Raw genomic sequence first — 13,540 nt, forward strand, 5'->3', positions numbered from 1 at the left:
GGATTTGGATGGGGAAGAACAGGCTCCAGCTCAACCCGGCCAAACTGAGTGGCTTTACGTACCGGCATCTCAACTTGCCCAAGAGGTTCCATCTTTGGTTATGGGAGGAGAGGTGTTATCTCCCGTTGATAGGGCACGCAATTTAGGCGTCCTCCTGGACTCATGACTCAGTTTTGAAGATCATATTGGAGTCGTGGCCAGGGGGGCATTTGCCCAGGTTCTCCTGGTGCACCAGTTGCGCCCCTATCTGCCCTATGTACGGTCACTCATGCACTTGTTACCTCTCGGATAGATTACTGCAATGCTCTCTACATGGGGCTGCCCTTGAAGACCACCCAGAGGCTCCAGCTGGTGCAGAATGTGGCCGCGCAGGTAGTGATGGGAGCATCCCGATACTCCCATATTACACCCCTCCTGCGTGAGCTGCATTGGTTACCGGTTGTCTTCCGGGTGAGATTTAAGGTGCTGGTACTTACCTTTAAAGCCCTACATGGCCTAGGCCCGGGATATTTGCAAGACCGTCTGCTGCCAGGGACGACTTCCCATCGCCCAGTACACTCACACAGAGAGGGCCTCCTCAGGGTGCCGTCGGCTAGACAATGTCGGCTGGCAACCCCCAGGGGGAGGGCCTCCTCTGTGGGAGCGCCGGCCCTGTGGAACCAACTCCCCCTTGAGCTCCGGATGGCCCCGGATCTCCAGTCCTTTCGCCGCGACCTCAAAACTTTCCTTTTTCATCAGGCTGACCTGGATTGACGACGGGTTTTTAAAAATGTTTTAATTTTTAATTGTTTAGTTAATTTATTTTGGGGCTGTTTATTTAATTTCTTTTAACTTTTGTATTGTTGTTTTTATTGTTGTTAGCCGCCCTGCCGCCCTGAGTCCTTCGGGAGATAGGGTGGCATATAAGTCCAATCAATCAATCAATCAATCAATGCGGTACAATGGGTGAAAATGTTGACAAGCCCTGGTCTAGTGAGCTGCTCCACTGTGTTTTCACAAACAATAGGATGCTGCTGCTGCTGCTGCTGCTGCTGCTGCTGCTGCTGCTGCTGCTGCTGCTGCTGCTGCTGCTGCTGCTGCTGCTGCTGCTGCTGCAAGGGGACCCTGCAGCTTCTCCCGGATGATCGACTGGACCTTTCGGCCTTTCCACATCCAGACCCCGACGAAGGAGGGCTCAGCCCTCTCCGATCCAACCTCGGCCTGCCTTTAGCACTGAATCCTTCCACGACCTGCTTGCTCCCGCCTCCGCCTCCATCCTTGGAAACGACTCCAAGGAAACTCGGGGGAGATTTTGACTCCTGGGGGAAAATCGGCCGAGAGATTTCCCCAGCAGCGCCACTTTCCACCGGGAGCTCAGGAGCTCGCTTCTTTTCCCTTCTCAGCCCGTCCCGAGGAGGCTGTTGGCTCGGCCGGCCTGGCCGCCGAGGCGCTGTGGGCGGGGATGGGGAGGAAAGAGGGCGAGGGCGCTCATTTCCCGCCCCGTTACTCGGCGGGGTTGCGGGGAAGCTCTCGAGGCGGCGGGGCTTGCAAAGGGACAATGGCGGGAGCGGGGGGAGGCAGCGGCGGCCGCGCTGGACTTTGCTCCCCGGGCGGTCTTGAGCAGCTGGAGCTGGGCCAGCTCGGCCAGCCCGCTGGCTCGCCCTCGCCGCCGCTTTCCTCTTGCTCGAGGCAGGCCTGGAGCCGGGACAACCCGGTCTTTGAGCCCGAGGAGGAAGACCCGGCCAGGGTGGCGACGGCGGTGGCGGGGCCGGTGCTGAGGATGGACGTGGAGTGGGGCCGGGGCCACGCGGCCTCGCCGACCTCCGGCGGGCCCGGCGCTCGAAGCGGAGACGCCGCGCAAGGGAGGCAGCGGCGGCGCAGGCGGCGGGGCGAGGAAGAGGAGGAGGAGGACGGAGGGGAGCGGGGCCATCCCTTCCCCGCAGGAGCGGGAGACGCCCTGCCCGCCCGCTTCGCTCCCGAAGAGGGCAACGGCGAGGCTGCGGAGCCCCCGCCGCACCGGGTCGCCTGGGCCAAAGGACTGGCCAGCCGACTGCGAGGTGAGTTGAGCGGCCGTCCGGGGCAGCCTCGCCTCCCCGCCCCTCGCCCAGCTGCTCTCGGACGCGGCTTTCCTGCTCCTGGAAGGAAGGGCAGTCCTTGGCGGATGCATCTACCTGTGGCTGCCAGGAGGACTGGGACCTGAAGGGGATAGAGTTCAGCTCAAAAAAACCCCACCCAAAACCGTAAAGCAGGATGGGAGACCACCAGGAGAGCCCCAAGATTATCAATGAGCCTGAAAACTCCCCCCCCCCCAAAAAAAAGTTCCAGAAGGCAATAGCCAATAACTTCCATAATGTTTACCAAAACAACTGCCCTAGCTCAAAAGGCACTGAATTTTAGTAATAAAGAGGGAGGGGTTACTGTGTATTTTTGGTACTTCCGTTAACTTCAAGGTTTTTTATTTATTTATTAACTTGCAATAGAATTAGAATTAGAATTAGAATGAGTAGAGTAGAGTAGAATAGAATAGAATAGAATAGAATAGAATAGAATAGAATAGAATAGAATAGAATAGAATAGAATAGAATAGAATAGAATATATGGAATGGAATGGAATGGAACAGAACCTTGGAGGTCTTGTCCAGCCCCCAACTCAAGCAGGAGAACCTATACCATCTCAGACAAGTGACTGTCCAATCTCTTCTTAAAAACCTCCGGTGATGGAGCACCCACTTTTTCTGAAGGCAAGCTGTTCCGCTGATTAATGGTCCTCACTGTTAGGAACTTTCTCCTTAATTCTAGGTTGCTTCTCTCTCTGATCAGTTTCCAACCATCGTTTCTCATCCTTCCCTCTGGTGCTTTGGAGAATAGTTTGACCCCTTCTTCTTTGTGTCAGCCCCTCAAATAGTAGAATACTGCTATCGTGTCATCCCTATTTCTTCTTTTCTTTAGACTAGCCAAATCCATATCCTGCAGCTATTCTTCATATGTTTTAGTCTCCAGGCCTTGTATCATCTTAGTTGCTCTTCTCTGAACTTTTTCCATATTTCCAATAATTGTGATATGTATTTTATTCCTTTGATGGGTGGCTCGACTTTTTCCAAATTGATATCCTCCAGATGGGTTTGATTTTGATTTTAAATTGTAGTCTGTGGTTTTCTAATTGGAGAAAAAATGATTGTGAATAAAAAGTTTAGGGCTTTCTTTATAGCCCCAAACGTAATGTGATGTTCTCATTTTGGCCTTAAGAATATCCAGATGATCTCATGACAAAAATTACATGGTGCCTATAGCCTTTAACTGGATGAAATAGTGTATCGTAAGACAAAACGTTTTCAGCCAAAATACCTTTAATGGGCTACTGTACAGAGTGCATCCTAAATCTGAAATCCTATGGAATTGAATTGGTGAATTCTATAAAGCACTTTATGACATAAAAAATGTTACGGAGCAAGGGGTTAGACTAGAAGACCTCCAAGGTCCCTTCCAACTTTTATGATATGGTTATAAAACATTTCCTGTGGTCAACTGCTGATGTCTAACTGTACTATACAGTGTAAATGTGAGCTACTTTCAAGGCAGATACATACATCTCTGAATATCTATTTGAATTTTTAAGAACTTTTGAAGTACAGGTAGTCCTCAACTTAGAACAGTTCATATAGAGACTGTTTGCAGTTACAACGGCACTGAAAAAAGTGGCTTATGACTACTGCAACATCCTGATGGTCACATGATCAAAATCCAGACGCTTGATAAAACTGACTCATATTTGCAATATCCTGGGGTCATGTGATCACTTTTTGTGACCTGACAAGCAAAGTCAATGGAGAGACCAAATTCACTTAACAACCATATTACTAACTTAACAACTCTATTGATTCATTTAACAACTGTGGCAAGAGAGGTTGTAAAATGGGACAAAACTCACTTAACAAATGTCTTACTTAGCAACAGAAATTTTGGGCTCAATTGTGGTCATAAGTTGAGGACCACCTGTACCTTAGAAGCTCTGCCACTGTTGAAAACATTGAGAAATCTGGTAAGGAGATATCTTCGAAACAATAACCCAAGGAGATTGTGGTTGACTATTTCTACTATAACAGTTAAAATATTCCTGAATACTAACCCTTGCTATCTAAATTTAATACACATTGGTGGAACCTAGCAGTTTTTATAAAAAATGTAGTAGGTAATGCAAATCTATTCAGTTATAATGTGGAACTGGTCATATGTATTTGAAGGGCAATCCACTGTCACTATTTCAAAGTCTCTGTGTGTGTGTGTGTGTGTGTTTGAAAACTTGATTTTGTTTTTCCTGAAATCACATGATTTTTCTTCTGAATTCAGATTTGTTGTTACCGTGCTGCAGATGCGGGTATTCAGACAATATTACATAATTTGCCAACTTCACTGCAATTTATTCGCATGCTTTGAGGCCTGTCCCCATTTGCTCCTAAGCAAAGTACGAACGTATCTTGACAACATCTTTCTGCTTTATCTCGTTGACATCACTTTCACCTTGTCTCTGAAGGCCCTGGCCAAGGCAAGCTGAGGTGATCTTCGCCTGTATGAGCAAAAACATTTACAAAATGAAAGGTCTTAAAGAAAAGCTTTAAGCCTTTTCCTTTCCTGAAAAAATATGAAACTTTTACCCTGGGCACCAGGCAGAATTCATAGACTATCTATTTTTTAAGCTATGCTTCTTTTTTTCCCAAAAATAAAATATTTCTTTGCCAAGTGTTGCAAACTCCAATCCATTCAGAGTGCATTTCAAACTTTCTGTTGCCTGGCCAACCAGCCTTTGCTCATTTGTTCCAGTTCAGGATAGCCACCTAGTTAGTTACAAATTCCAGAAGGGTAGCCATATTAATCCTTAGAAGTAAAAAACAAACAAGCATAACTGCAGCTACTTTCAGCTTTGTACTGTAAGCCGTTAATTTTTTTTAATTTTAATTCCATTTATATCCCGCCCTTCTCCGAAGACTCAGGGCGGCTTACAAGATTAGCAGTAGCCTTCATTCTATGTATATGCCTGCTTATTAGGGCTTTCCCCCCCCCCCAGCAGCATTATTACAAAGTCAGCTTATTGCCCCCAACAATCTGGGTCCTCATTTTACCTACCTCGGAAGGATGGAAGGCTGAGTCAACCTTGAGCCTGGTGGGATGCGAACCTGCACTAATTGCAGGCAGCTGGGGTTACTTAAGGAGGCATTAGCCCACTGCTCCACCAAGGCTCACTCGCTTCTTTTCATATAATATTGTTTGCTTGTAATTTATTTATATGCAGGATGGTTCACAGAATAGAAGAGAGAGAAAATCCTGCTACAAAGTAGCATATATCTTAAAAGTTAATTTAAAAAACCTCCCACAAGTGATAATTATTTGAGACAGATGTTAACAACTAAAAAGACCTAAGCTATATTTGCAAGCTTACTCACTGGGCATAAAATACCTAAGTTATGCCCTTTTTCTTGCATTGCAATTCCTTCTGTGGATAGCTCATGCTGTTATTTTTAGTAACATGCCTTTGGTATGATGAAATGAGCACATTTTGTACAACTACTGTTTTGATCTATATACTGATTTGATGTACTGTTTTTGGCAACATGCACCGTTTAGTTCTTATGTCATGATCCACTGTTACAGGACAGGGATTGATCTTCATTGTTGGTCTAATACAAAACTGATGCGGTTTAACATAGCTTGTTGTTGTTTTTAAAAAAGTGGGACATGTTTAGAGTACTTTCCTTTGCACTATAACGTGACACATCTGTTCAGATACTAAGACAAATCCCTGATCCTTAAAGAGTAGAGGTTGGCAATCTGATATCCTTCAGAAGTTTTGGATTGAAATTCTTTGCCATTAGCCAGAACTGGTGAAAGTTGAGACCAAAAATATCTTCACTGTCCTAATTTTTTCTCCTGTTGTTCAAGTGGGTGGTAATTGGTACTAGGTAATGTGCAAACTTCTACAAAACTCTGTCAATTTATCATTTGTGAGGGTGCCTGTTTCTCAGGCAAGTGGGATGTGTAACAGCATGCAAATACATCTTACAAATTTTGTACAAATTACACACAAGTTTAATAAACGGATACAGAACAGCCTAGCTCCGTGGTGGTGAACCTATGGCACAGGTGGCACGCAGAGCCCTCTCTGTGGGCACACGTACCGTCACCCCAGTCCTAGGCCTTCAGCTGGATTTTAAAGAACCTTTTCGCTTTAGGACTCCATCGCCATGTGCAAAAAAAAAAAGGTTCAATCAATCAATCAATTTCAACTTCTTGTGGGGAAAAAAAAGATCTCGCCAAGTTGGAATTGATTGATTGAACTTTTTAGTCCCACCCAGTCTGCCGTTACCACTGCAGCCACACCCACCCAATGGGCCATGCCCACCCAATCGGCCACATTCAGCCAATGGGCCACGCCCACCCGGCACCCGACGATACATAAGTGGGTTTTGGGTTGCAGTTTGGGCACTCGGTCTCTAAAAGGTTCGCCATCACTGGCCTAGCTTCAGTGGACTTTCAATAATGTAGAACTTTATAGTTCTTTTTGTTACTTTGCTGGCTGTTAACACACATTTTGAGCTTTCTGGTCTGGCTGCCTTCCAGAAGAGACTGAGTAACTGTTTTGGCCTATTTGGGATGTTTAAAATCTTTAAATCCTTTTTGATGATTTCTTACAGAGCATGTTGTAGAAGAACCTTTTCAATAAACTGCATTAGTGGAGTATTGCTTTTTAAAACATCAATTTAGCAGTGTTTGTAAATAGTGCATCATCTTTGCAATGTATTTATATGCTGTTGCCATTGGTTTCATTGTTACTGTGTTGGTCTTGAGAGAAAAGTTGTTAACTGCCAATAAGACAAAGATAAACGTATTTCCTTACCTAGAGCCAAGTGCTGTTTCACTAAATTTGAATATGTGTTTTTTTGGATTATTATTTTTTTGCCTGCAAAAACTATTTCCATATTTTCCAGTAAAAATTGCACAAGGTGCTTTTTGCTGGCCATGGTTTGCCATTCTAACTTGGTTAGTCTTATCAGTGGTCTTCTGCTTGAGCTATCTTGGTAGTACTTAGAACTGCAGTGATGTAATATTGATGCAAATGATATACAGGTAGTCCTCAATTTATAACCACATTTGAGCCCCAAAGTCCATTGCTAAGCAAGACAGTTGTTAAGTGAATTTTGCCCCATTTTACGACCTTTCTGGCCACAGTTGTTAAGTGAATCCTGTAGTTGTTAATAACATGGTTGTTAAATGAATCTGACTTCCTCACTGACTTTGCTTGTCAGAAGGTCACAAAAGGGGATCCATGACCCTGGGATACTTCAACTGTCATCAATATGAACCAGTTGCCAAGCATCCGAATTTTGAGCATGTGGCCAGAAGGATGCCACAATAGTTGTAAATATGAAAAGTGGTCACTTTTTCAGTGCCGTTGTAACTTCAGTCACTAAATGAATGGTTGTAAGTCAAGGACTATCTGCATTCAGTTATTACACCTTAGGTAGCAATCTTTCATCCCTTTCTAGTTTATTTCCTTGTTTTTTTGGTTAATATTATGCTCTGAGAAATGCAAATAAGTTAAAACAGAAAATCAAAGAAAGACTTCAGCTTCCTGAAGTTACATTTAAATATTATTAAAAACAAACAGGAAAATACTTTGATGCAGTATTAATAACAGGAAACAAAATATACAAATACACTCAGTCTATTTGGCATTGTATTCATTCTCCACATTAAAACATGTACATAAGAATGAAGAGACAGGTAACAGAAAGCAACTAGTTCTTGGACCTCAAGAAAAGACACTCTAGACATTCTGGATTAATACCTGTATCTACTACAAGATAAAGTCAACAGGAGAAGTAAAATATTAAAATCCAGAAAAGAACAGTTTTGGGGGAAAAAGCAGCAAAAAAAGCAGTTTTCGGGTCAGTCATTAGAAAAAAAATAGTTAATGGATCTTATGACTCAGCAGATTTGCCATGTTCTTGTATTTTTAAAGTAAGCTTGACCATATCACATTTTAAAACTGTTTACTGCTTAAGTCATGAGAAGGGATGACTGAAATCCCATTAGTTAAATTTTACAACAGGTTCTGAACTCTGCTACTGCTTGATGATAGAGCTCAGCTTTTACAATGCCACTGAAACACTGAAATAATAACCAGTACATTTTTAGTGTTTTTATAAAACGGTGAACAAATTTCAATTTCTTTGAAGTCAGGTAGATATTTTGGTACACCCATCTTTGGACATCTTCACTTTTCCTCAAGACTTCGCCTAATTGCCTCTTGAAATTCATCATCATCATCATCATATGTATCTGCATAAAGATATCAGAACGTGAAACTGTCCCTAAGTAACAATTGCACAATTTGGATGTAATTTGGAAGAATCAGTAAAGTCTCCCTAATTAGTGCTCTATTCAACACAATTGAAAAACCATACATTTCCAGGTGAACATTACACTTGCTATCCATAATAGGAAGAGACCTTCAGGATATGCCCCTGCAGAGTTAATTAAGCCATCATCTTATTATCTAAATCCAGAATGGTCCGATCATTAGACAATGGCCTTCAGCTTAAATAGCCTTTGATCTTCTAACTCAGTATTCCTGATTTTATATAAAATTCGAGGCACAGAAACTAGCAAAAGGATGGCTCCTCCCAAACCAGAGGATTGGGAGGAGGGCACCTATTATCTCATATGGACCTCACTTCTTCCAGAGACTTTAAACTGGCTCCTTCCTACATACCTAAATGCTCAAAAGCTGTATTTGGTAGAAAGGTAAGCTGCCCATTTCCACCTTCAAGCTCCCCACCAAACTTGCTTATTCTGCTGACTTCCCCCCCCCCCGGATTTTAAGGGGAAATGGAAGTGGGAACTTCTGAAAGGCAAATTTATGTTATGCCCACCCCCCTCCAAAACAGCTTAATCCCCAAAACAGCAATTCACTGCAGGAGGGAAGAGTTGGAGCTTTCTAAGGATAGAGAAAGAAGCAATTTGTCTTTGGGAGGCTTCATGTTCCTTTTCCTCCCCATAAAGCAAATGATGTGCGAGGTTTCCTGTGCACAAACTGTTAATTTCTGTGGCCCATATCTAGATAAACATACATGCATGTGGGTCTGGAACACAGGTCTGCAACCCGCGGCTCCGGAGCCGCATGCGGCTCTTTCAGCCGTCTCCTGCGGCTCCCAGTCTTCTGCCATGTGCAGTCCAAAAAAAAAAAGTGGGACTAAAAAAGTTCAACCAATCAATTCAAATATGCAGGGTAGGTGCATATCTCGCCTTGGCTCCACTCTTCAGTCAAACCCTGTTCTGCGCATGTGCACACATTTTTTGCGGCTCACAGTTTTTTCCTTTTGTGAGGGAACCGGTTCCGAGTGGCTCTTTCACTGTTTCAGGTTGCTGACCCCTGGTCTGGAACAAACAGGATCTGGATATATAGTGGGGAGTAGGCAAAAGCCAAGGACAGCAACAGTAGATAGTGAATCTAAGACAGACATGTCAAACCCGTGACGTCGCGCGATGTATCTGCACTGTTTTGCCATTGCCGGCAATGGGGTGGGCGTGGCTTCTGCGTGACACATCTGGCCTGCGAGCCGGCAGTTTGATACCCTGATCTACGGGGAAATAAGCAGCAGAACAGGAGAAACAGTCTTGTTGGACAACCATTACTACTGCCACTAGAGTTCTTACTTCTAGGACAAGACATCCCATACCACCACTCCCGGCCCCAATCTTCCCAGGGATTTCTATTATTGCTTCTCTGTTACCAATCAATCTCCTTGATGTCTAGTGCAGCATAAGAACAGACTGAGAAAGGAGGCCACTGAAATTCTTGGGTTAGAGAACATCTAGCAGAAAAAGCTGGAGATAAGGGCAAGGCACCAGCCTTACTCTGCTTGCTTCAAAAGTCCCCCTGCATTTTGTCTTAGGATACTCAAAATATCCCTAGCTTCTCAGGAACAAACTAAAGTAAACTTAGGACAGGCTACATTTTAGTTCATGCTGGTTCACATATAGAGGTAGTCCTCAATCTACAACCATACTTTAGCCCAAAATTTATGTTGATAGTGAGTTTTGCCCCATTTTACGACTTGCCTCACCACAGTTTTTAAGTGAATCATTGTTAATTTAATAACCATAAAAGCCCCCGACCTTCGCTCCTTCCGGCGCGATCTCAAAACATTCTTTTTCGAACAAGCTGGCCTGGTCTGATGGGATGGGGTTGGGTTTTTAAAACTAGTTTAACTTTAATATGTATTGATTTTATGGGCATGATGTTTAATGGTTTTTTAATTTTTGTATTCGATTTTTATTGTGTATTGCCCTGTTCACCGCCCTGAGTCCTTCGGGAGAAGGGCGGTATAGAAATCAAATTATTAAATTATTAAATTAAATTAAACCTATTGTACAAAGTAAGTCTTATATTAATCTTGTAAGGTGGAAATAAATGCCCAAACTTATACATCAGACTAAACAATGCCAAACTAGTGCTAGTTTATACTGATGCCTTTCATATACCAATACGTCGTATTTCTTACGGATTCCTGGTTATTCTTTTTAAGGTCTGTGGGGTACTCGGCTCATGGAAGAAGCTACAACTCGAGAGAAATACTTGAAAAGCGTTTTGCGTGAGCTAATAACATATTTGATTTTTCTTGTGGTCCTATCAATCTGTAAGTAGTCTTTGCTGATATTTTAATGTGATGGTAAACTGATATTTAATACATAATGGAATAGAGTCTGAAAGATTTCTTAATTTGAGGCCATGGTTATTGCTTATCCAGTCAAATCTGATGTTCAGAAAATTGCTAATTCATATAGGCTATAATAACTTCCCAAACCTGTTCTTTAATTCTTATGGCTGTAGATTGATTCAAGATCTAGGGAAAACAGTTTGAAGAAGATAATTCTAAAAGTATAGTACAATTTCAGTCTACAATTTAAAAATAAGAAGAAAAAATGTATAGTCTGAGATTTTACAAAATCAGCTATAGTGGATATATCAGTTAGGTAGACTTCTACTGCCGTAAAACAATAAATACAATACTATTAGTTTTACAAGGTAGAGCAGATCAGGAAACAGTCACACACAGACACACACAAAAAAACATATTACTTACTATAAGCTATAATATCAGAACCTGCAGCCTTTCTCCTTCCCTCTGTCTGTCTATACCAGGGGTTTTCAAACTTGGCCCTTTTATGAGTTGTGGACTTCAACTCCCAGAATTCCTCAGCCAGGCACACTGGCTGAGGAATTCTGGGAGTTGTAGTCCACAAGTCAAAAAAAGGCCAAGTTTGAAGACCCCTGGCCTATACCAAAGAGTCTCAAATTGACATTATCTTGAGTTTTCTTCTCACACGTTCATGTTTTCCTGGGCTACGTTCATGTTTCCTAACCGCTGCTGCATATTTTCTTCAAGGCTATTTCCATAGTCCTCTGCACATATTGTATTCAAGTTATATTTCCTTTATAAAGCCAGCTGTTGTGGTCCAGCCACTTTCTCTCAGCTGAACCCATCTCACTGGGTTGGTATTGTGGGGAAAATAACAGGCAGAATATTAGATGCTGTATGCTTGCCCTCTTGAGTTATTTATAAAAAATAATAAATATGGGATACAAATAAGTGTGTCTGTATTCCCACTCTGTTGTTATTTTTAAAATTGATGATTAATTTGCAAAATAATATCTTATAAATAAATGTAGACATATAAAATATTAAATATTACAAATACAACCTTTATTAACAATAAAGGGAGATTGTGGCCTTGTTCTTTTCATTACAAAACCAACATGATATTGTTGTTGTTCAGTTGCTAAGTCCGACTTTTCGCAACTCCATGGACCATAGCATGCCAGGCTTCCCTGTTCTGTATTGTCTCCTGGAGTTTGCCCAAATTCATGTTCACTGCATTGATGACACTGTCTATCCATCTTATCCTCTGCTGTGTCCTTTTCCTTTTGCCTTCCTTCTTTCCCAACATCAGGATGTTTTCCAATGACTCCTCTCTTCTCATTTAGTGGCCAAAGTATTTCATCTTCAGTATCTGTTCTTCCAAAGAACCGAGAGGGTTGATTTCCTTTAGGACTGACTGATTTGATCTTCCCCTGCAGTCCACAGGCGCTTAAGAGCAGTGGTGGGATTCAAATACCGTATTTTCCGGCGTATAAGACGACCCCTGACTTTTGAGAAGATTTTCAAGGTTTTTCGTCTTATACGCCGGAAAATACTTACATGCCCGTTGCCAAGTGTCCGACACAAGCCCGATTCAGATTCAGCCCCGTCTGATGCAAATGGTGCAAAGCCATGCGCTCTTCCAGGCCAGACTCTGCAAACAGCACGCCAGAAGCCCCGCCTTTCGGCAGCCTGCACAGCCAAGCGCGATTCGGCTTTGAGACAGCATTTGCAGACAGAGCAGCTGCCGCGTCTGGAGCCATGCCCCGCCCAGGAGACGGTTGGCCAGGCGGGCCCGGAAGACGCGCTGGAGAGCTGGGCTTGGGGCGGCCATGCCGAGGCCGGCTGGCGAGGGCCGCTGCATGTTCTGTGGGCAAGAGGGGCGCCAAGTACCGCTGTTCCGCACTCCGTGACCAGGCAAGCGATTCTTCCAGTCGGCGCAGGTCAGGCGGTGCCTCGGCAGGAGCAAAGGTGTTCCCTTCCTACTGTCTGTCGCGGCCTACGGGTGTGACATTCAGCGGGGCCCCTCTTTGCAGCACGCCGCACGGGCCTCACCCATCTCCCCATGGACGCACCTCCCTCGCTACGGGAGCCACCCCCGCCATCCCTGCATGCCACAGACGCAGGCCCACTTCGACTCGTCGTGAGCCTGCCTTTCGCGTGTCGGCTGCTTCCGACCGTCCGACACCGCGTCCGTCCCTCAAGCGATCGCCGGCCTGGCTCGGAGGCAGGGGAGGCTCGCGAAGAGGAGGCTTCTCCCTCCCGTCCGAACCCCGGTGGCGACGGCAACAGCAGCAGCTCAGCTCCAAGCCGTTCCGTCCCCTCCCCCGATCCGATGAGTGATTGACACACCGACGCCCAGCAGCTGGCCAGCTGCTGGGTCTCGCCCGGTGCCAGCAGGCTCCGCGGCGTCCTTGACCGGGACCGGACCCATCCGGGCTGCAGTGCCTAGACGCAGTGTGGGCTGGGAAGTTTGGTGGCGACATGCTGGCTGGGAGGCGGCTTCGGAGCGCGTTGCCGGGGACTGCAGATCAGAGAGGTGAATAGTATTTTCCGGCGTATAAGACGACCCGGCGTATAAGACGACCCCCAACTTTTGAGACGATTTTCATGGGTTAAAAAGTCGTCTTATACGCCGGAAAATACGGTAGGTGAACAACCGGTTCTCTGTGTGGATGCCACTTCCAGAAGTCCATTCTGGACCTGGGCAACAAAAAATTAGCTACCGGTTCTGCTGAATTGGTGCAAACCAGCTGAATCTCACCGCCGCTGAAGAGTCTTCTCCAATACCACAATTCGAAATCACGATGGGTCCGTGTATTGATGATATTAAAAGAGCCGTTCTCTCTTCAATTATGGGATTT

At 44.6% G+C, this 13,540-nt stretch overlaps 1 protein-coding gene across 1 annotated transcript in view; it reads left to right on the top strand.

Annotated features, from left to right (window-relative positions):
* The first annotated feature begins 1,507 nt into the window (after nt 1-1,507).
* Nucleotides 1,508-13,540, top strand: part of PKD2 (polycystin 2, transient receptor potential cation channel) — a 38,479-nt gene continuing 26,446 nt past the window's right edge. Inside the window, exons 1-2 of the mRNA XM_081332715.1 lie at nt 1,508-2,036; nt 10,563-10,673. Coding sequence (XP_081188841.1) covers nt 1,538-2,036; nt 10,563-10,673 — 610 coding nt within the window. The 5' untranslated portion in view covers nt 1,508-1,537. The remainder of the gene's footprint in view (nt 2,037-10,562; nt 10,674-13,540) is intronic.

The sequence above is a fragment of the Vipera berus genome (genome assembly GCF_964194415.1).
Source record: "Vipera berus genome assembly, chromosome: 7".
Classification (NCBI taxonomy): Eukaryota; Metazoa; Chordata; class Lepidosauria; order Squamata; family Viperidae; genus Vipera; species Vipera berus.